The sequence below is a fragment of the Melanotaenia boesemani genome, chromosome 14 (assembly GCF_017639745.1).
Source record: "Melanotaenia boesemani isolate fMelBoe1 chromosome 14, fMelBoe1.pri, whole genome shotgun sequence".
In the NCBI taxonomy this organism is placed as follows: Eukaryota; Metazoa; Chordata; class Actinopteri; order Atheriniformes; family Melanotaeniidae; genus Melanotaenia; species Melanotaenia boesemani.
In genome coordinates, this window is record NC_055695.1 from 28,833,587 (window position 1) to 28,857,926 (window position 24,340).

The 24,340-nt window shown below is 40.2% G+C and overlaps 2 protein-coding genes across 3 annotated transcripts; both read right to left on the reverse strand.

Moving 5' to 3' along the window:
* Positions 1 to 932: 932 nt before the first annotated feature.
* jade3 (jade family PHD finger 3) lies at positions 933 to 15,127 on the reverse strand. Of its 2 annotated transcripts, XM_042006239.1 has the most exons (12): positions 14,942 to 15,127; positions 11,152 to 11,214; positions 10,972 to 11,031; positions 10,812 to 10,894; positions 9,391 to 9,548; positions 9,119 to 9,309; positions 8,802 to 9,013; positions 8,515 to 8,682; positions 8,311 to 8,427; positions 4,316 to 4,774; positions 3,363 to 3,480; positions 933 to 2,621 (listed from the first exon to the last, which is right to left on the reverse strand). In XM_042006239.1, the coding sequence occupies exons 3-12, from the start codon at positions 11,018 to 11,020 to the stop codon at positions 1,810 to 1,812; spliced, it is 2,367 nt and encodes a 788-aa protein (XP_041862173.1). In that variant the 5' UTR covers positions 11,021 to 11,031; positions 11,152 to 11,214; positions 14,942 to 15,127; the 3' UTR covers positions 933 to 1,809. The 2 variants fall into 2 exon arrangements, with proteins under 2 accessions (XP_041862173.1, XP_041862172.1); XM_042006238.1 differs by lacking the exon at positions 11,152 to 11,214.
* Positions 15,128 to 15,387: 260 nt separating this feature from the next.
* rp2 (RP2 activator of ARL3 GTPase) lies at positions 15,388 to 20,172 on the reverse strand. Its single transcript, XM_042006240.1, has 5 exons — positions 19,894 to 20,172; positions 18,365 to 19,033; positions 17,935 to 18,049; positions 17,030 to 17,115; positions 15,388 to 16,945 (listed from the first exon to the last, which is right to left on the reverse strand). Exons 1-5 carry the CDS (start codon positions 20,056 to 20,058, stop codon positions 16,862 to 16,864), a joined length of 1,119 nt encoding a protein of 372 aa, XP_041862174.1. The 5' UTR covers positions 20,059 to 20,172; the 3' UTR covers positions 15,388 to 16,861.
* Positions 20,173 to 24,340: the final 4,168 nt, after the last annotated feature.

Here is a 24,340-nt window from a genome sequence, read left to right on the forward strand (position 1 = left end):
CCAGTGAACTCTTTGTCATGTTCTAGAAAGCAGTTGGAGATGATCTGAGCTTTGTGACATGGTGTATTATCCTGCTGGAAGTAGCATCAGACATGGTCGGCGACAATACTCAGGTAGACTGTGGTGTTTAACCCTATAAAGCACGACCTAAGATAAAGTTAGCATTGTTTTTTTGGCCTTTTGACAAAACATTAAAAAAATAATTAACCCAAAAATACTTTTTGAATTTTTAACATTACAGAATATGTCAGAAGTATTGTAGTGGAAAAGTAATCCACCAGGTGGCAGAAGACATGTATCAGATTGTGTACAAAAGCATTATGAGCAAAGTTTTTACCTTAAAGTGATGCAAAAGTCTCAAACTGTTTATATTAAATATAATCCATATGGCAATAAAGGGTTAAACCATGCCATGTCGGTACTAAGGGGCCCAAAGAGGGCCACACACCATCACACCACCAGTAGCCAGAACTGTTTTTCCAAAGCAGGATGGATCCATGTTTTCACGTTTCCACCAAATTCTGGGCCTAACATCTGAATGTGGAGCTGAAATGGAGACTCATCAGACCAGCAACGTTTCTCCATCTTCTATTGTCCAGTGTTGGTGAGTGTGTGTGAGTTGTAGCCTCAGTTTCCTGTTCTTAGCTGACAGGAGGCACCCGGTGTGTCTTCTGCTGCTGTGTCCCATCTGCTTCAAGGTTGGACGTGTTGTGTGTTCAGAGATAATATTCTGCAAAACCCTAGTTAGAACCAGTGCTGATTAGACTTCCTGTTGTCTTTCTATCATCTCCAACCAGTCTACCCATTCTCCTCTGCTTATTTTAATTTATTCTTCTGTGTTCATATTAAAATTATTTAATGCACTTTTTTTTTTTTTTTGTATAATAAACGCCATTAACTGCAAAACTGTAATAAAATAATGAGCCTTAATGAACCAGTCATGCCAGGTTTTATTTATCAAATAAGGGAACAAGTAACAGCAAAAGACTGCTAAATGAATCACAGCGAACTTTGACAATTTAAAGTCTGATAATGAAGGCTGATCATGAGATGATCTGTAACAGAAATAAAGGCAATCGGCATTATCACTTATCTCTAACTTAGCTTTTACTTTCATGCATCCAGTTTCAGTAACTGAAGGACACATACTGGAATGTAATTAAACATTTTTTCCAATTTGGAGACGCAGATGTAGTGTTTACATTTTGTTTTGTCTTACTGGAACCAGCAAAACTCTGAAGAGCCTAAACGTGAAGCACTCCTACACCCAAAAGGCAACTGTGTTTTAAAAAATTTGCGCCCCTTTTTGCCAAATGCTAAAACATCACACTGTCGATGTCTCACCTGTGGGGAAACAGGTTGACTGTGACAAATTATGTGCAAGAAACAAGTGAAACAGATGTTATTCATAAAAAAATTCCTAATTACACAAGTCTGTTAGAATTTCTGGGCAAATTGTCATTGTAGTGATATAACAGTGGAATATTTCTGGTCCAGTTAAAAATGATTTACATCCCAATTTGAACATCTCGTGTACATCAGTTCAACTCAAACCTGCATATCGGGGAACATGTTTCATTATTGACTACAAATTAAATTCAAGCATGACAGTCTCAAAAGAGACGTGTTGGGCTGATGTTTTCAGTAGTCTTAATGATGTTCTTGAAACTTATCTCTTCATGCAGTCTATGTTTACAGCACCATTAGAACTGTGGCTTGGTCCCTGATTGAGATGTGAGTTCAAGGAGACGGCTCGCTGTGGGGTCTGGAGAAATTGGCAGCAGTGGGGGGGGAGTAAACTCAAAGCCGTCACCTTTGCATTGTGTGTCTGGAGCTCAGTGACTGCTTCCCTTTCCTTGGAGCGTCTGGCGGTGGAAGCCCACCATGCTGCCTGCGCCTGCCTCTGGCCTCTGGCTCCGAATCACTGAGCTCCAGGTCAGGGCAGTATCCATCACTGTCCTGGTAAGATAACACACTTTTCACTTTGTGCTCAGACACAGGTTTAGCCCATAGTCTCTCCTTCACTGTGCCTTTTCGGGACAGCATATCAGAGACCCGCAGGTCCTCTGTGGTCCGTACCAGGTTAATGGTAGCCTCTTTGAAGGACCTGCCAAAGTGCTCCATGGCAGATTTGCGAAAGCTGCTCTTGTCCAAAGCTTTCTTAGAGGCATCCCTGTCATTTGGTGTCTGGTAAGAACTGTCCTTCTGAGCTGCAGACTTCTCTATGACACCATTAGGTTTGTTCGTGCATGGTCGGTCTTGGTCCAGTTTCCCATTGCTGTTTGATGAATGGCCATGGAGTGCAGCATGCAACGCTAAAGGTTTGCCAGTTGGTTTGACTGCCATCACTGTGCTGCCTGAACGGCTTGAGGAAGACAGTCGGCCATTGGAGCGCTCTTCTTTGACCCCTCGGCCGTGCAGCTGAGGCTTCCCTTGTCCCAAACCCTCAGCAGCAAATTCAGCAACATTACCGCTGTTGTCTGGGCAGAGCGGCCCATTGCCAGATTTGGAACTGGGATTTCCATTTCCGGCACTTGAAGGTTTAGGCATCTTCAGTTTAAGAGTAATCCTCGGAGGAGGATGAAACAGCATATTTTCAACTGAAAATGAAGCAGGAAGACCTTCAAAGAAAGAAAGGAAAACATAGTTAACAGTGAACTTCAGTGGATTACACCTCTACATAAAACATATCCCGACCGTTTTTTTTAAATGCAGCGTTTTATGCATTTATCTTAATATAACCCCATTTATATGGTGGAAAGGTTTTGACGTTATTTACTCTCTTTGCTGTCATTCATTTTTATAAATAAATAAAACACATTTTGCATGCAAAACTTTAAGTTTAAAATAGTTTTTAATAAGTTTAATATGTTTTTTAGAAAGAAAAAGAAAATTGGAAATTGTATTTGGTTTGGGGGGGAAAAAAAATCTGAGATTTAATTTTAGGCCATAGCGCCCAGCCCTAGTTCAGAGATTATGCAGAAATACAGTACCATTTTAAAAAAGAAAGAGACACTTTCACATTAAATCCAATGGAAAATTGTGTCCAAACGTGTGACTGGTAGTGTATACATTTATTACCACTGCCTTGGCGGCATTGGTCGGTCTGTCTGTCAACTTTATGGACGGATTCTGATTAAATTTCCAGAAATCTCAAAAATGGAATAAAAAGAACAAATGATTAGGACTGAAAACTACTCATTCGCCACAAAATTAAATGGATGCAGTCTCGGTTTTTACATTAGTGTTCAAAAGTAATGTAGTTTTCACCAGAATCTGTCCCGTATGAGCAGCAGGAGAGGCAGCCAGATATCCAACATGTCGATCTACGTCAAATAAAATCTAATTTAATTTGTGCTCACCAGTTGACAGCTCTTGATTCATGAGTTTCACATGGAGGTTGAACATCTGCTCCTGAGCTTTGCTCTGCAACAGTTTCAGCTTCTCCCGCCGACTCACCATGTAACACAAGTTCCTCACCTGCACATTTAGGAAATATGTTATGATGTGTTAAAAAAACAACATGAAAGAGTTCAGGGATTTGATCCACAGGTTTAGATTTACAAACTGACCCAGTCAACTTCATAAACAGGAGAAATAACTGGTTGCATCACTTCGACTAGTTCCAAGTTCTACATAACGTGCATTTACTCCCAGTTTTTGTTGTAATTTTTCCATACAAATAGTAATTTAGTAATAATCGAGGGCTTTTGCTGAGAGACAAGAGTGTTAAAGACCTATTATTACACATTTGGAATTACTTCTGAAGCATAAAATCACAAATTACAGCCTTATTTCTGTGGATAAGTTCAGTGCAGAAGCTTTATTTTTCTTGATTTTTGCATAATTGCATAATACAATTCTTGCCACAGTTTTTTAATTGACTCGAGGCCATGATCACGACTTGTTCTTCAGAGTCTATCTCTGTGTAAATGATTTATATAATGAGTTATGTGGCTTGAAAAATAAATTCTATCCCACATGACACTTCTCTCACACACTGCAGCAGGACCTGGGTGTAATCATATGCATCAGTTGCACTTTCTGCAGCCTCTGCAGCAGCGTTTCAGCTCACACGAGGGGATCAGGAATACTGACCACTGAGCATTGCTCACATGAATTCAGTGATTACAAAACAAATTGTGAACTCTAACAAACTATCAGGCTGTATGAGTCTAAATCTATAACATATATTTAATAAACCAATATTATAAAACTGAGGGATGCTGTGGACCTCCTCAGTCAAAAAACAAAGACTCAGCACTAAATATCTCCACACTGCAGTATTTAAAAAAAAAACAAAAAAAACACCCACTCGCTCCAAATCCTGTCGCAGGTGCATGAACATCCGCATGCGTGTGTGGATGCTGTCTTCCTGAGGCTGCAGCACCAGGTTCTCCTCCTCCTCTTTAGGGGGCAGCAGAGCTTTGTTAAAGTTGGACTTCCTCTTAAGCTTCCAGTACTGATAGATGAAGTCCACCAGGTGCTGGGAAAGCCCGAGGGCCTGCGCCAGCTCCTCCAACTGGATTAGAGTGTAGAACTCCTCCTCCAGCTCCTGCAGTCTCTGTGCCCGCTGGCCTACCTTCCCCATCTCTCCAGGGGTTTTAGAGCGAACTGGGCTCAGGCCAGCCTCACCAGATTTGCACTTGCTATGCTTGAGGCAGTACGACTTAAACTTAACTTCATCCCCCTCGTCCAGGATGGTCTTCATCTCCAGGCTGTGCTCAAAGGCACACGTTACATGGAAAGGAGTGGTGCAGTTCTTTACTGAACACTGTGAACAGGGGGGGGACAAGACACGAGTCAAGGACTGCAACACAAAACCTGCAAGAAACAAGTTTACTGTCTTGTTTTACAAAAACAATTTCAGTTTTCTTATTTTCTTAAATACAACGTGAAACAGCTTCAGAAATAATCTGATTTGTGATGTAAAGGAAGAAAATCAAGACACTTCTGAAAGTTTGCCAACAGAGGTATGCAACCGGTCAAACCACCTGTAAGACGGAGATGAAATAATCTTCTTTAAATGCAGCATCAGAATGAGGAAGAAAGGAGATTTAAGTGACTGCTGATCTACTGGGATTTTCACACACAACCATCTCTAGGGTTTACAGAGAATGGTCTGAAGAAGAGAAAACATCCAGAGAGCAGCAGTTGTCTGGACCAGAATGTCTTGTTGATGTCAGAGGTCAGAGGAGAATGGACAGACTGGTTGTGGATGATAGAAAGACAACAGGAAGTCCAATAAGCACTGGTTTCAACCAAGGTCTGCAGAATAGCATCTCTGAACACACAACACGTCCAAACTTTGACGGGTCATCATGAAAGCAAGGACCCATCCTGCCTTGGATCAATGCTTTAAGCTGTTGGTGATGTAATGGTGTGGAGGGTGTTGTCTTGGGGCCCGTTATTTAGTCCCTCTAGGAATGTTTTGACTAATTACAAACTCAAATTCAGCCAGTTCTCATTATTACTGTGCATTCTTGCCATTTTGTCCAAATCACTGAAATTTAAAATAAACTCGGACAAATCTCAGCGCTCCTCCGCGTTAGCTCATGTACATACATCATCTTTACTTCTGTGTTTCAGATTAATGTGCAGACAGACGAGTATGAGAGCGAAATGTGTTGCACCTGCTGTCTAAAATCTCTGAAGCACTGTGCATGACACTTGCCCAGCGTTCAAGGAGGTGCTGGGCAACTAGCTTTCCTGAAGAGGCAACAGCTCCTCATATCAGCCGACCCATGTTTGTATCCCGAACTGGGGCATGTTGCTGCAATTCAACCTCTCCTCTCTCTCCAACCTTCTCTTCCATCACACAACTGTCTAATAAAACCCCCATGTCATAAAAATACTTCCTTAATGTTGACTATAAAAGATGAGGTAGGAGGTAGGAGGTTGTAGTGGAAGACTAACAAAAGTACTCAACTGGTATTTCTCTAAAGCAAAACACCACCATGCCTAAGATGTGAGAACAGATGAGACAAGTCACCATAACGAGCCACCAGATCTGCTTTAAATGGTCAAACGTTTTAGAACACCTCAGTGTTTTCATTTATTTACTGCAGTTCATGCAGACCGAAATGGTACAAAGTGGTGAACTGCCAGAGGTTAAAAAAGGTAAGGTTATCCAAAACTGAAAAATAATGTACATTTCAGAATTATACAAAAACACTTTCTTCAGAGAACACAAAATGGGTTAACAGGCCATGAAAGCTGGTGCTAATTCCTACAGGTGTTCCAACTATATTGGTCTCCTTACAACCCCATCTGTCTGCATAAATGCAGTGTTTGAGCACACTGTGGTACCATACCCTCGTGAGCATCGGTTGAACAGCATCGTACTGCAGAAAGTGGTGTAAAAAGGCAATTAATGATGGAGGAGAGAGACTGAGCATCGTAACACCTAAAAATCTAGGGCTTTCCTACAGAGAAATTGCACAGGAAGTCAAGGTGTCAGTGAATACAGTTTCCTTCACCATCAAAAGGCAATCAGAAACTGGGGCAAACTGACAGGAGGAGGTCTGACAGACCCAAAGCCACAAATGAATCGGAGGAAAGGTTTCTGAGAGTTAACATCTTGCATAATAGGTGGCTCACAATACAACAGCTTAATAGCGGTCGTAGTAAGTCTCAGTTTCAACCGAAGTGAAAACTTCGAGCTGCAGGTTTGACAAGTTGCAGCAAGAAAGCCATTGCTAAGACATCAGAATAAGACAAAAAGGCTTGCCTGGGCCAGGAAACACTGCCATTGGACAACTGAAGACTGGAAGAGGGTAGACTGACAAATCAAAGTTTGAAATCTTCAGGTTATCACACAGGATCTTTGTATGGCGTTGAGTGGGTGAAAGGATGGTTCCATAGTGTGTGGCATCAACTGTCAAACATGGAGGAGGAAGTGTGATGGTCTGCAGCTGTTTTGCGGGATCTGGGGTCGGTGACTTTTAGAGAGTGAGAGGCACCCTGAACCAAAACAGCCACCATAGCATTCTGCAGCGCGATGCAATACCCTTTGGTATGTGCCTAGTTGGTCAGGGATTCATCCTACAGGAAGATAATGACCCAAAACACAAGTTAAGCCACAACTACCTCAGGAAAACAGAAAAGGATGGTAAGTTTGAAAACATGGAGTGGCCAGCACAGTTTTCAGGCTTAAAGAGTCAAAACTTTAAAAAACACTTTGGTCTATAAATTGATTCCATGATTTCTTTTTTAACTATTAGTACTTTGCTTTCATTTCAAAGTGCAATGAGATATTAAAATGCATAATTTTCAATAAATAACTGAAAAAATTGGTGTGTTTTCTAAAACTTTTGACCGGTAGAGAGAGTGTCTGAGATATACATATATATATATATATATATATATATATATATATACATACATATATATATATATATATACATACACATACATACATACATATATATATATATATATATATGTGTGTGTGTGTGTATATATTTTTTTTCTCATTTTATTTTACTTATTTTTCCTGAACTCCTTTATCTGCATTTTTATCTTGTCGCTCTTATCAGTTCTTATTGTTTTTTAAGTTTATTTATTCTTGTTTTTACTGTTTAACTCCAGTGTTTTCCTACTGGGCATCCTTCACACGGTAGCTCTGCCTGCAGGGTTGTTGCCATGGTGACTGCTCTTGTTTGGGTGGTTGGGGATCCTGCACTGCAGCCCTATGGCTGTGGTGTGGATCCCGGCCTGCCCTGATCTGGGTGGTTCCTGTGGTGGCGCCCTCTGTGGTCATGGGTGGGCCAGCTTTCGGTGTGACTGGATCCCCAAGATATTGTTTCCTCACAGCAGTGTCGAGCCAGATGCTATTCTGCATACCTTGGTTGGAAATAGTGCCTATTTGACTTCCTGTTGTCTTTCTATCATCTCCAACCAGTCTGCCCAACAAGACATTCTGGTCCAGACAACTGTTGCTCACTGGATATTTTCTTTTCTTCAAACTATTCTCTGCAAACCCTAGAGAACCCTAAATGATTAAATGTGTTGCTGCTATGTGATTGGCTGATTGGATATTTGTGTTAACAAGTAATAGAAAAGATGGACCTGATAAAGTGGTCGGTAAGCTGACTGACATAAAATCAAAAAATAAGGTAAAACAAGAACTGAATGACACATTGTGCATCATAATCTGAGGACGCTGATCAACAAATGCATAAACCAAAAAATTAACCCAACAAAGATAAAAACAGATAACATTATGTACATAACCGCAGCAAAACTTATCCTTTAAAACAACTAGCTCTCATATAAATGCATCCAGTGATGACAAAGCTCTACGCTTACCTGGATACAAGCACCCGTTTTCAGTTTACAAAGACTGCAGATGAGAGACCAGCGACTGGGTGGGATGTGGGAGATTTTAGTGATGGGCTCCATCCGCTCAGGACAAGCAATGCTAACCTATACCACAACAACAGACACAGTATGATGGGTTACTAACTGCAGAACGATGGCGAGGGTTGCAGATGTGCTGACGACGCCGTGTACCTCTGGTATCCACAGGGCACAGCTTACATGTGCCCACTTGGTGCCAGCACGTGTTGCTTTCATGGCGCCACCCTTCTGAGGACACAGAAGGCACTGTGGGTCAATGCCGAGGACACACGTCCTACAGAGCCAGTTTCCAAGAGGCACTTTGACAATGCCATAACAAGCCTGTGGGGAGAGAGGCATGTCAGAACATAACGCCATCACTGATTTTACAATGATGACTCTCCACCTGGTGGCAGCGAAAACCATGTCGACTCGCTACCTGCGTGGTCAGAGATGCCTACCTGGTGTACGCAGATGTTGCACTTGTCACAGAAGACCATGTCATTCCCTTCTTCGCTATCTGGTGAGCGGCACACATCACAGATGACATCCTCATCGTATTCTATCCCCAGACCTTCCACGGTTTCAATCGCATGCTTCATGTTGTCATGGCACTGCCTCTCCAAAGCCTCCATGGCTCGTTCCATTGTCAGCTCATCTATTGGGCCTTCTCCTGGACACCAGAATGACAATCCCACATGGATGTAACATCACTTGGCTCCTGTAGTTGACTAACATCACTGTGATAGCTCAGTGGGAACTTTACAGTGGATCATACCCATGTGGTCCAGTTCCCGGTTGAGTGCATGCAGCCAGTAGAGGTCCATGTCATCCAGATCGTAGCGACACATGGCCTCTGCCAGCTCCTTAATGTTGACATATCCCAGTTCTGTGGTTTCCTGGTTGGAACATTGGATGTACTTCCTCTGGTGGGTGTAAAGCACTTCTTTGGAATTCTCTGCAATAACTCTGAATCCAAAGAACACAAAATAACACATTTTGAACATATTTTCACTGGTTTGGCAACAATGAAAAACAGGACAGGCGTACCTGACTGACGGCTCAGGGATGGTGTCTGGACTCGCCAGCACCTGGACCCCCTTCTCCCATTCCTGCTTCCAGGTGTCTGCCAGCAGGTAGTAGTCCTCTGGAGGGACATGGTGGGAGTCGGGCAGCTTCATGACACTTATCAAGTCTTTTCTGAACACCTGTGGGAGAGAGAAGAGGCCGGGAGAATAAGCAGTTAACCTCTGTTCCTGGCGTTTAAGCAGCATGGACACTGACAAGGGCTGGATAGTGCAACCAATTTTGTTCTTGATCGCACCAGAGCATTTCTCATTCCTGGGTGTGGGACCATAGTCTCTCCAAATGTCTGTCTGCATATTCTGTGTTCATTCCCCATTTTACCAAAGCACAGAGAAAAAAAAAAAAAAAAAAAAAAAAAAACTGTGTTGGGTTTGAAACTGTGACCACAAAAAACCAGCATGCATCTGGCATCCAGTATGGCCAGGAAGGACTCAAGCGAGGCAGATCTCATTTAAAATTAACATAAATTGGCTAAAATATATATATATATAAAAAAAACATATAGTTATGTCAAATCCACATTTCCAAATCCTGCCCTGACAGATGTTATGACTCTGAGGTACCCAACCAGGCATCAGAGGGCCAAATGATTTTAGCAGTGTGGAAAACACAGGTAGAATCAAGGAATTTAACAATGAAACTGCAAACAATTGTAAAACATGGAATATTGTGGCATTTGTTCATATGTGGGTGTGATTGTTATTCATGGTGCCTGAGCCAAATAAACAAGAAAAGTTAGGGTTACGCCCCCATCTGTGCGATGGCACCTAAATCGTCTCCTCCAGAAGTTCAGTAGTGGCTAAGAGCCCACCAGAAATATCAAAGCTGTCCCAAACAAATTAGGAAATAAACGCTATGCAGCTGTAGAAAAAAAAAAAGAACAATCTGCACCTGTTTCTGGTGAAGCATCAGGGTGAGAAAATACTGGTTGACCAACGAGGAGGAGCCAGAAAATAATGCTCCTCCTTGCTTATGGCTGGTTGAGCCGCTATAAATGTGGCTTATAATAAAGTCAAAGAGGAGCAGCTTTTCATGAAATTCAAGTCCAAGAAGGGGGAAAAATTTTCCAGAAGCAGCACAGCCTCATGAGACCTTATAAAGTTTGAAATGTTTCATGAAGCAAGCACTTAAAGTTCGTTTTTAGAAATAATGCTTCTTTTTCTACTGAACAGTCATGCTTTATATAAAACATTTTCCTAAACCTCATTATAGTTCACAATAATTTAAATAACATAGGTGTATACGGGCAATGTTCAAAAGGTAAATCTTAAAAAGCAGTAAAATGTGGTGCTGAGTGATGCTGTGAAAATCTGGATTTTCTGGTGTACCCAAATCAAAAAGTGAGGTGCACCATTGCAACCAAAGCAAAAAAAGCGTGCTCTTACTTCAGCCGGTTTCTTTGGGTTGGAAGCCGGCGTTCCAGGTTTGCTCCCATATTTGTTGGAGGAGCAAAAGGACGTTGAAGGACCTAAATAAGGAAAAGAAATATAGTGTGAATTAAAGAGACTTGATTGAGTTACTGAGTCTCTCAGACAAGTGACTCACTCTCATTGTCAGAACTGTCACTGCTGCTGGACGACCTGAGGCGTTTCATCCTGTAACATCCTGCAGAAGAGAACACAAAGTTGAGATTACATTTTAGTATTTTAATACTGAATAAATAGGAGGACTTCCTATTCAAATAATAAAAAAATAAATAAAAAAACAAAAAGGATAACTGCTCACCATAAATTTTACATTAAAGATCATGCTAGTGGAGTCCCCTGATTAACAATCACTTTCTCATATCTGCAAAAGAAATATAAACAAAATACTACAAATAAGGAATATTAAACAATACATCATTGTTTTACTTTTTTCATCTAAGAAGAAAATTAAACTCAACAAGCATGTTTTGAAAATTAAGCTTATTTTAAGAAAATGCACCTGACTTTTTCTTAATTAAATCCCAGCTAATTTTGAGCCAATGCAAACCAGTAACAGCTATAAAACTGTTCTGTCATTTTCAGACAACTCATAGACCCTCCTCATTCAGCTCGGCTGCAACACATTTAATAAAACAGCATCATACAAACAACCAAAATGACTCGACCATCACTGTGTAGCAGAAAATGTGATTTATAGAGTAAAATCAATATACTCGCACATGAAAACCAGGAACTGTCTCAAATTTATCTGTAGTTTTAGCTTTTTTTTATACTGAAGTGATTTTGATACATGATATGAAATTAAAATAAAACCACAAATAAACAACATTCACACATTCAGGCAGAAAGTTTGTTTATGACAGCCAAAGATGGGAAACTATGCACTTTTTATTTCTTACACTTCATTGGATGCGGTAGTCCAATCACATCTCGCACATTATATTTCATAGGGATATACACTCGCTGCAACATTGTTAGGTACACCTAACACGAATATCTAATCAGCCAATCACATGGCAGCAACTCAAAACATTTAGTCATGTAAATATGGTGGAAACGACTTGATGAAGGTCAAACTGAGCATCAGAATGAGAAAGAACATAGAATGGTCGCTGGTACAGTGAATTTCTACACACAACCATCTCTGGGGTTTACAGAGAATGGCCTGCAGAAGAGAAAATATCAGGTGAGCAGCAGTTGTCTGGACTAGATGTCAGAGGTCAGAGCAGGACGGGCAGACTGGCTGGAGATGATAGAAAGGCAACAGGAAGTCCAATAAGCACTGGTTCCAACCAAGGTCTGCAGAATATTATCTCTGAACACACAACACGTCCAGCCTTGAAGCAGATGGGCTACAGCAGCAGAAGACCACAGCGGATGCTTCCTGTCAGCTAAGAACAGGAAACTGAGGCTACAATTCACACACACTCACCAACACTGGACAATAGAAGATGGAGAAACGTTGCTGGTCTGATGAGTCTCCATTTCAGCTCCACATTCAGATGCTAGGCTCAGAATTTGATGGAAACATGAAAACATGGATCCATCCTGCCTTGGATCAATAGCTCAGGGCTGCTGTTGGTGTGGCACAGGGATCCCAAACTCCTGTCCTCAAGGCCCACTGTCCTGCAGACTTTTGATGTTTCCTTGTTTTAACACACCTAAAATTAATGACTAAATAGCAGACTTGAGCAGAGCTTGTCAGAGATCCGCTTAATTTGAATCAGGTGTGTTGCAGCAAGGAAACATCTAATCCCTGCATGATAGTGGGCCTAGAAGACCAGGGTTGGAATCACTTGTGTGGGGGATATTTTCTTGGCCCACTTTGGACCCCTTAGTACCAACGTGACCTGGTTTAACCACCACAGCCTACCTGAGGATTGTTGCTGACCATGTCCATCCCTTTATGACCACAGTGTAGCATCTTCTGATGCTACTTCCAGCAGGATAATGCACCATGTCACAAAGCTCAGATCATCTCCACCTGCTTTCTAGAACATGACAATGAGTTCACTGGACTCCAACGGCCTCCACAGTCACCAGATCTCAGTCCAGTAGAGCAGCTTTGGGATGTGGTGGAACGTGAGATTCTCATCATGGATGCAGCCGACAAATCTGCAGCAACTGTGTGATGCTGTCATGTCAATATGGAGAAATGAGCACACAGCATAACTGTGTGCTCATAGAAAGTGTTCACACACCAGGCAACCATGCTGCTCTTATCAAGGTGTCCAACTGTAAGTATAGCCAAGTTGTTTCAATAAGGTTTAAAAATCTAAACATGAGCTTTTCAGTCTAACAGCCTTCAGTCTTTGAGAAAAGAGAAGGTTTTCTTTTAATGAGCCTGTGTTAAGGAAGCTAATAAAAAAGGTATAGAAAATGAGACTGGCTTAGTGTCTTTTTTTACTTAATAAAGGAGTCAATTTTTATTTTAATGAAGTTCATTTTGGATAAGTAGTATTTCATTGTAAAAATAAGATAAGCTGCTTGAATTTGTTGGTTTCATGAATGATGAACAAACACCCGATCTCAATCCAATAGAGCACTAAACAGCGACTGGATACAGATTTCTTTTTTTTCCAGTGGTTCATGCGAATGGACTGAATGGTAGTGAAACTAAACACCATGTGTCTTAAGCCCACTAAACCACTGGGATGACTTGTTCAGGTTTCAAAACGTTGAGGGAGTCGAGAGCAGCCCCACATACAGTACGCTGTTTCAACAGACAGGACATGCCTCACATTCCCCATGAGTGCAGGAGGGGTAGGAGGAGGAGAAGGCCCAGAGCCAGTTCCTCTCTGTACCATAGTAAAAGTAAAACGGACCCATGCCAACTGCTGAGGAAAGAAAAAACAACAAGCAGTTTGCAGCTGATTACACTGATCCACTCTGTTCCCTTAGTTATAACTACTGTTTATGTTCTCCTCTGCAACAAAAAGTACAAAGGCGGCTGAGCATCGTTTAGCGGAGTCGTTTCCATTTTTAAATGCAGTAAACCTGTGTTCGGCCACTCAAGGCCTGATTCTGGTCTAAATAAAGATACGTAACAAATTATGTCAAGTTCATGAAACTGTGATCTAATCTGTTTCCATTCAGTTTTTAATTGTCTGCCTAGAGTGCCGCTTCATGGTGTTTCTGTCCTTTCATTACACTAAAGCTGAAGCAAGTCAAACAGTCTTAAAGAAATTTATCAGTTTTTAATGATTAAATATTAATCTGTTCCAGATTCTCAAAACATGTGGACATTATACAAATTAAGATTTTAATTCATCATGTGAGTTTGACCCCATTTAGGTTTAACTTTGACATATTTACACAGATAAACTATAAACTGCAAGGCATATGCTTTCTTATAATTTTAACTTGGGAAAATATTATGCAACATGCAACGCTAACAGACCAACACAACTTTTTATAATTAGATTTTAAGTTTTCTTCTGTGTAATGGTTGAAGATTCCACTAAGGCAAGGTAAAGTCGGGTCAGCCAGCATCCCAAAATATCTGTGCTGAGTGGAAAAATAAATAAATAAAAATACAGTGGGCTATAAATTGGTGAAGAGGGCTGCAGGATGTGACTGTCTCGCGGATATGACATCACACTTTAAAAAAAAAAAATTAGGAGAAACAATGACTTAATCTGCGGTGGTCATATGTTGTTCCAAACGTCACGTCCACGCGTTATAATTAACTTCACTGAGCTAACTAACGAACCAAGCAGGCGCTTCTGAACAATAACTCCCAGTGAACATGAGAGGCGTATTGGCGCCAAACACGAGCAGGCCTGCAGGAAGCCGCACCGCAGGATACGAAGTCAAACATGGCGCCACCACCATACAAAGATGTCACTTCCTAAAGCCATTAAGGCGAATACTTGTGTAGCTCACAGGGTTTATTACGAAGTGTGGATAATTGTAAGGCGCAACGGAGATATTTACTTAATAGTCCTTAATCATATTAAAAGAAAAATATCAGAGATGGTTCCAGGACAGCAGAGAAGCAGCAGGCCTTGAGTTCTGAATAAACCATCCAGGGCAAATCCTCGCACACTGAACACACGAGCATATTGTTCACACTCCTCCCATCTTACCTTCGCCGTCCACGTTTGGTTGCCCGCTTTATTCCTGTCACACATACGGCCAGAAAGACCATACAAATGTATACTTGTAAAAGTCGGGAGATCTGGTCCTAGCTATCTGGGGGTTTTGTATCCCACCACACAGTGGGAATCTCCAGGGCAGCAGTCTTTCCACCAACACGGCACAACAGCTCTATTGTATCGCGCCTCCCGTTGGGTCCTAAACCCCTCCGTTTTCCCTCCACCCAGGGTGTGCTCGATTTTCTGTTGGTGTTAACCTCCATACATAACAACCAGAAAATAATAACCATGTCTAAATAACTGGGCAAGCACAATATCAGAAATTTCACAGATTTTAATGTGGCTATTCCATTTTTATAAAGACAGTGTCATTTAAAACATAAAACAAATAATTGTTTCTTCACAAAAATGCTCTACAAAACTTTACCTCAAGTACAAAAAGTTTACAAATACAAGTGTACATCACAAGAAGTCCATATGTTTTTTTTTTTTTTCAAAGGCAACTGTACAAAACTGACACATTAGACTTGATTCAGTTTTAACAAAATCTTCAATATGCTGGATGGATTTTCTTTTTGTCTGTGTGTGGGTGAAATTAAGAAGCTATATGTGGACTGAAACAATTACCTACAAGTTGAATTGTTTTTGAGTGGAAGTGAATGGCGAATGATCAAAGAGGATGGAACAATTTGAGTGAATTCCCCCAGTTCAGCTCAACATGATTCACACTACCGAAAAATACTAACCAATGATAAAATGTATTTCTACATTATTACCAAGAGCAGTTCACTGATCTGATTAATGATAGCTGTGAGTTATTTATGAGACATTTGACTATGGATTGCGATTAAATACAAATTCAGACATGTTTTTGGCTTTTTATAGCTTTTTCAAAAACTTGAACTAAACTTTCAAGGCTGTTAAGTAAAGAAGAACAAGCTGAGGTTACAAAGAGGAAACTAAATGCTTCCCCCACCCTGATGACTGTTTCTCAATAAATAGATTCTGTTTATGAATAAAGGTCAGCCTCAAAAGTAGGTGGTTATTCTGGTGACAGCAACCATGGACACAATTTTAACTCAGGATGATTATTATATTGTGGTTGTTATATTGTGATCGGCTCAAGTTTCATGCAACTTTCTTTCAGTCACTATATTTTTAAGAGTACAAAATATTACACTAAATTACACTTACATAAAAATTTGAATGGATATAAATTTCTAAAGACATTCATTAGAGTATAAAACACTACAATTGTTTTAAGAAATTATCACAAAGTCAAAAACCCAGCCATATTACATGTTTGACTAATTTTGTGAAAACATATCACTTGATTGGAGCTCACAGTAAGATGCACTCAACCTTTCACAATCTGACTTTGGCCTAAAAAAATAACAAGAAAGAAGTCGTCATCACCTACGCAACATGTTTCAAATATACATAATTATACAGAAAATGTAAATTATCTAAACCACATACACAAACAAGTCTTTATAAGAATTTTATATATAAAATAATCCCTCAGGCATCCTTGTGCTTATGCTTTTTTTTTGCTCCCACAGTCATGAAAAAAAAAAATAATTTAAATAAAAATTCATTGACAGCAAGGACATAAGAATTAGCAAAATACATTCATAGAAATATAAATATTCACAGCACTCTGTGCGACGACTGTTTTAGTGGTTTACAGCAAATAATTCTGAATAAAAGGGGAATGACTTTTCCTCTGCAGATTCATGGTTATTGTTTGATTCCAGGCTTCAAACAGTCTGTAACAATTTCCATTCCTGGACATTTTTATTTAAGGTCAAAATGAGGCAAATAAACCGTATTCAGTCCGAGCTGGACAGCAGGAGGGTTGGTGTGAAAAATCTCTACCAGTTCAGACGAGCAGTGTTCACAGCTAATCGTTTACAAGCCCATCTGCATGTCAGCAAAGTTGAAGAAGTTGTCTACATCTCGGGAGGATGTGTTTTTGTTGTCAGAGACGAAAACCTGTGACAAAAACAAAAGCTTGTTTATTTAAGAAGTGGAATTTCTAAAAAAAAATAAAAAACATACTATAAACAGCATGATTACCTTGGTTCCACTGAACACATCGTTGGCAATGTTCTTGCAGGCTTCCACGACTCCGTCACCGTTCAGCTCGAGGGCGATGACAGGACCTTTAGTAGTGGGATATGAAAGTCACAATCCTTAATTAAAGCCACAACCCCAACACTCATAGCAATGCCCACAGCTACAGCTGTAAAACAGTCACTGCTTTCTACAACAGTGAGGACAGAATTTCATCGCCATGTTTCTTTTGGGGGTTGATTCTGCTGATAACAGCGACTTAAATCAGATCAACACACTACCCATCAACTGTCTGATCCATTTTTCATACCCCAATAATTCAGTATTCACATGGGAATCCATGTATAGAATTAAATTGTACTGAGTATAACAAGAACATATAATTTATACAAAGTGTGATTTGACTCTGCTTCATCTATTTCAGTTTTAGTCACATAGTTTACCTGGTTATATGGAGTCAGAAGATACATAAAACACAGACTGTCAACCAAAGGCTACTTCAAATAAAATGAAAAATTAAATACAATTTTTAGGTATGTTTATTTTTATAATTAGAATTTTATTTTATTCTATTCTATTTTAACCACAGACATTTATCATTTCCTGGAGATTTATAAAGTATTTTTCCTTGCATTTTGGATTCCGAAAGCAGTGGCAACGTGAAATGAGGAAGAGTTATGTTCCTCTTTCATATCTGAATGAGGGAAGGAATCCAAAAGAAACAGACCAGGCATTTTAGGCATTTTTAGACACACCTTGCTTCTGTGACTCTGCTCTGTTGTAAAGTAAATTTCACTACTCTATACTTTCTATCATTTAAAGAGTACAAACATGCTGCATTTTGAGGGTGTATGAAACATAGTCAAATCTGAACTACTAAAACAATTCATAACAAAAAAGGAAATTACCTTTGGTGATCCACTCCACGAGATCTTCTGCGTTATTCTGAAACACTCTCTTCACGTCTTCAGGCCGCATGGAGACCTCCTTTGTCTGGATTAGCACAAAACCTTTGGCAGTTGCCTGTGCAAATAAGACATAAATCAACTGCATATTAGCCAGCAGTGTATCAGTAAGTATTTAAAGAGTCTTAAATCAATGCAAACAAAAGAAATTCTGGAAATATGCATCTAGGGCAAGACTTCTTTAGTGCCCCTCATGTGTTGAAATTTGTCTTATTCAATCCCTTTATTCATGCTTTTGCAGTTATTTTATAAGCTGGATGTTAGCTTTTTATTCCAGTTTGTTTAATTTGATTCATTAGTGGGTGGTTCTAATAATTTTGTTCATTTTCTTTGTGTGTACCAGTGATCATGCTTCCCTCACTCTGACACCCACCTCATCAATCAGTTTGCGGGCATTTGCAGTGGTGTATTCTCCAGCAAAGAAAACAAAAAGACAGGACTCTTCACTTTCTTTACGCCTCCCTCCTTTCGTCAAAGGGACAATGCTCCGTGAAGGATCAGTAGAGATCCGAACTGACTTGAACTCAGATTCGGGGTCTGGTGCTGGAACAAAATCCAAAACCACAGAGGTCTCCGGCAACAAGCTCCAGTTATTCTCTCCCGACACTGGTGTGAAGTCATGGATGTTGCTCCAGTTGTTGTTGAAAATACTTAGTCCAGCATCCTTAAAGTGGAAGGCCAGCTCAGGGTAGAAGTACTGAAAGCAGCCGAACTTCATCCCTGTGGACGACTCGATGATGGGCTGAGTGGCACAGCACAGGAACACCTCCATCTTTTTACAGTCCCGCGTACGAAACTGCTGACAGGCCACCACACACTTAATGTCTTTACAGTCTCTGAAAAAAACACTTCCCTTTATGGGTCCCAGAACAATGCGGCAGTTGACACAGTCATCGATGGTGATGGTTGCAGAGTGGTCAAACACGTAGATGTTGCAGTTCTCACATTCTTGTATGACGAACTGTTGTCCATTCAGTTTGCCAGGAAGACGGCCCACTGTGACATCTTTGAGCCCTGTCAGCATGTAGTCCTTGGGGTCAACCTGTGCAAAAACAATGTACATTAAATACATTTTTAAACAATATATTTAGAATTGCACAAACATGTTTTGTTTTTGTTATTTCCACCCATTTCATCCAAGAATTTGAAACAATTAACAAAATGCAGCTATTTGATATGTTAAAGAATCACTATATACATAGACTTTTTCAAAAGTTTCGGTCCCCCGCCCTATGATTTTTAACCAGGTTAACTTGCAGGTTAGTCTACAATATTTTCAGACCACGGAGTGTTTCGTGGTATAACCACACCTGAGGTGAAATATACCCCAGAGTCAAAACGGAAGCTGAATCATGGCCTGTAAAGTATAGGCTAAGTTAAGGCTACATTATGTTGTGTAGTAATCCGATAATGAGATAATGCCGGTTACATGGAACCAGTGGGACAGAAGAAACCTCAAATCTTAACTGAGTCGTCAATTTATGAGCAAGACCTGACGAATTTAAGGGTCAAAAGCTGGATCTTGTAGTGATTCTCTGCAAATGCGCAGTGTTTGTATTTCTCCCGTTTTCATACATCGAAATAAAGTAAGACGACTGGGTTGGGTAAAATATGGCTCCTGACAGTGGTATATCTAAAGATATTTACGGGACATTCGCTGTTGTTATGTTACATCAACACTGAAGAATCCCCAACCACCCCCGCTGTGTCTCTGAGGTGAAGGTGGAGCTAGCTGCACCTCTTATCAACTTGAGCAACCTGGAGGCAAGTGACCACACCATGTATAAATAGTTAAAAGTACCGCAGGCCAAATTAACTTGTTAATTGCTAATTTCACTACATCAACCCCGTTTTTATTTAACAATTTACCATTAAACTTTGAATTACAGTGCCATGGCTCACCTTCTCTCTCTTATCCCAGCTGTATTGCTTCGGTGCCTCGTCGGTGTTGTTGCCAAGGGGAACCGCGTTACTTGTAGTCGTAGTTTCGACAGTCGTTGTTGTTGGCGTACGATCATCTTTATCTGACGACTTTCTTTTGGATTTCTTCGAAAAGAAGCACCCCATTTTGATTCTTCCGTCGTGAACAGGTCTGACTGTAGCCTACAAAAGACGACAAAATCCAACGCACGAGCTTACCTACGTGCACTTCAGTTGACAAGATTTTTTTTCTTGGCTTCCCGTTTCACTGCTTGGGTTTTGTAACCAATCAGAGACTTGATGGTTGCTATAACAGCCAATCGGAGACCTGGAAAAAGTGACGGGCCTACGTAGAAGAGGTGTGGACATTTGAGACGTTTGATGACAAAAATAAATTTGATTTCCCCAAATCGAAAATATTTATAGCCTACTCCTTCTTGTGTACGCTAAATAAAAAAATGCTCATGAAATTATCTCCAATATCAGAGAACTATTCTTGATTTGTTTGGTGTCGCTATATAAAGTCCTTTGTTGAGAAAATAATTGTGTTTTATGAATGATGGTGTTGAAACATAGTCTGTACTTTTTATGTGGCAAAGCATAGTCATACATCACACACACTCCTTATAAGGGCACTTTTCAATCAAATTAGACACAACACTTTTACAAGTGGTCACAGAGTGGCAGGGCGATCCATTTAAAATAAAAAAATATTATTAAGCTGACTTCCATAAACGCATCATTGGGTACACAGTGGGCACACCTCTCTCGAGTGTTTTCTTAAACTCAAAAAGCTTCTTAAACACACCAGCACGTGGAAAGTATCTTATAAATTCATGTCAGATTATTTAAAATCACTGAAGAGTTTCAACGCGCAGATCGTTTAAAATAATACAGCTTATGTTGATTCGCGGCTGTTTTTCTACATGCTAATCTTAACTGGGGAACTCTGTGTTTTCCCCAGACATCATAACAAACAAGAAACACCATGCAATAATCCAACCACATGTAAGATTAGCAGCCAACTTAAGCTGCTAGGCTACTCTAATAATAGGTAATCCCCCATTATGATGCTCTGAAATCTAGCTTTACTGTACTTCCCTGTTTCACACTTAACACACATATAACCACAAACATTAAGTGACAGACTACTGAAACTCAAAACACCAACTTTATTAAAATAGACTCTATTAAAAGGGCTTATGAGTATGATAAAAAAAGGGGAAAAAAAGTAAATTAACAAAAAAAAATTGCATCACACTGAACAAGAAACAGTTAAACCACAAACAGTTCAGTTCAGGGCTACTCAGTTTGGTCATAAAAGGGCAGCAGTCCTGCAGGTTTTCTATGTTTTCCTGATTCAACACACCTGACTCATATTAATGAGTCATTGTTGAGAACGTCATAGGCTGTTGGATTCATTTAATATGAGTCAGGTGTGTTGGAGCAGGGAAACATATAAAACCTGCAGGGCTGTGGCCCTTGTAGGACCGAACTGAGTAGTCCTGGCTTAGTTGCTGCATTTGGCAGGGCAAAGCATGGCTGGATTAACCTTTTCTTGAACCCCATCCTCCCCCACACCACTTTCACCACTCGTTCACAGTAAGAAACATGGTATAGACACACTATAATTTGCCTACTTTCAGTAGTTGGTTGATTAAGTAATTGATTGCTTTTACTTTATTTAAGTATGTGCAGTCTGTGTGTGAATTGTCAGACTCTGCATTATCTGGTTTTTGGCCACCAGGAGTCAGTCCAAAAACACTGTAACCCCTACACTGCCTCCCTACCTCAACCCTTATGTCATATATTGTCTCAGACAAACAAACGTACAACACCACCTACCCACTTATTTGCTACTGCTGCAAACTTTTAATTTACTTGTAACTAAATATGCTTGTGTTCAGTCATCTTTAATGAAAGGACCACATGTGCACAGCTCTGAGTAAGTCAGTTCACCCCCACCAAAAGAATGTGGTTTTACATGCATCAATATGCAAATAAACAGTTACATTATATAATTTCCTTTTTGATAATAAACCTAATCTCAGAGTACTAGAGGTGAATGTAGCTACTATGTTATCACCCATTAGTTTGTGATCAACAGTTTTGAAGCCTTAAATTCTGCAAAAGGCTGTGGCCATCTTGGTCTGTTTGAAGCCAGGAGTGGGTCCACGTCATCTTCTATCTGTGCTGCAAAAGCTGAATGGAAGTGATGATGAGTAGCAAATGAGGACTATACTTCTTAAATAGAGGGATAAATAAAAGTTTGATGGTTCAAGAAGGAGTCCCCTGAAAATAGTCACGATAAGTGAGAGCCATTGAGGTTTATTTGGGTCAATAACCACTGACAAGATGAACATGCTGCTAAAGGGGAAAAATGTCCGGTTTAAATAATGCAATGAAGACATATTATTGCTTGGCATAACCACAGATTGTGTTTGAGTCACCCATTTGATTGTGATGAGTGTATATCAGTTAGGGACTCTGGGCCATCTGCACTGCACTGCACTGCACTGCACTGGCTGATGCACTGTTTAAATGGTGCATGGACTCATCCTACCCAGCATGCCAATGAGGTGTGCTGGAGTGTAAATGATGCTGAACTATTGGTGCTTGAAACATGTCTGCAACAAAATAGCTATGGCAAGCTGAGAATATCACAATGATTCATGGGAAACTTGTACTGGCTTTGTGTTTCTTTAGAGAGAGTGACGTTTTGTTATCAGCGTATTGCAACCATATATACAGTCCATGTACCAGAGTCCAACATAAATCTAATTATGCAAACCAACATCTGCATACTGATAGTTATCCTGTTACCTACAATCTACTTGGCTCACTCTTAAGTTACTTAATCTAGCCAGTAATCAAACACAAAGTTACACATTCACTTACTTTTATGTGCATTATTGATACCTGCATAAATGGTAAACAGCTTCATGCATCATGGCTGGCTTATAATAGCTGTATGCACCTGCCCACTGCAGCTGAAAGCAGGATGCACATAGGCTGACACCTTCACATTGATAAAACCCTGTGATCTTTTTTAGATCAAACCACTGCGACTAGCGACAAATCTAGCAACTTTTTCAGTATTGGAGACTTTTGTAGACTGACGTATATGAAAGCAGTTCATTCTTCTCAATGAGGAGTGGGTGCTGCTGCGCAGGCCCCTCCCCTGTCCAAAAGCAACCAGAAGAAGCTTCTGGCAGCAGCAGTAGCTGCATTCAGAGCAGGAGATGATCACCTGTTTCATGACCAGGCTGAAAATAAAACGTTCAAAGCTGGTGCAGGATGATCTCGCACTGGCTTACAGTCAGATGTTAATGTATGAAGAGAGTGGAGGAAAACAAGTGTTGTGAAATGTTGCAGCCTCCTTATTAGAAAACAACGTACACTTAATAAAATTAAACTAGAATAAAAGAAAATATTAACCAAAGAATTTGTTTTATTTTTATTAGTTTTGCCTTTTAAATTTTTTTAGCTTGTCTTTTCGTCCATTTTTGCCTTTCCCATGACATTCCTCTCCACAGCAGCCTCCACGTACCAGGCTATTATGCACATTAGAAGATGTCATTTAGCGATTTTAGCGATTTCTAGCAACTCTTAGGACGCCAGTAGCTACTTTTCTCACTGAAGAGTTAGTAACAGTGGGTGTGTGAGTGTAAATGAAAGAGGAATGCTGATAGGATATGAAGCATTACCAGTTGCATGCTGTTGAATGAATATTGAAATAAGATGCTCTTTTCAGTTCTTACAATTGTTAATCAGTGTCTCACCAACCATAAACTTCACCGCACGTCACTGACTTGGGTAAACCTTTTATAGCCAAATGCAAGTGAACGCAGCCCATAATGTACTCAGAGAACATGTTTCCCATCTGTTGTCAGGTGTATAAAACATGGCAGAAAGTGGTAAGTGTCTTCTCAGCATAAGAACCCATCCTATCCTATCTTCCCTTCTGCTTTTTTATGCCTAGCTGCCATGTAGGGCAGCTATGAAGGATCACTATGCCAGACAGTTCTGGGCCAGCTTCGTCATCATTCCCCAGGTGTGATTCAGGGTCTTCATCCCGTACTCCACCGTTCGAAGCCAGGAGTTTTTGGGCCTTCCCCTCTTGCGTTTGCCACCAGGTGTCCAGTGAACAGTTATTCACGTGATGTTTTCTGGGGATAAAGTATGCAGTCAAGTAAAATGAAGTTTGATTTGAGTGCATGACGTTTAATAATTTGGAATATTATGATATACTTAGCTGCCCTAGAAAATGTGATATTGCTAGAGTTGTTAAGATCCAAACTTTAATGTGAAAAAATGCTCAAAGGAAGATAATATGCTGCATGTCTGACTGCAGATTATCACACCCTGACAGTGTTACCATGTCATTACATTTTATCATGAATTTTTGTCTACATCAGTACAACCACCT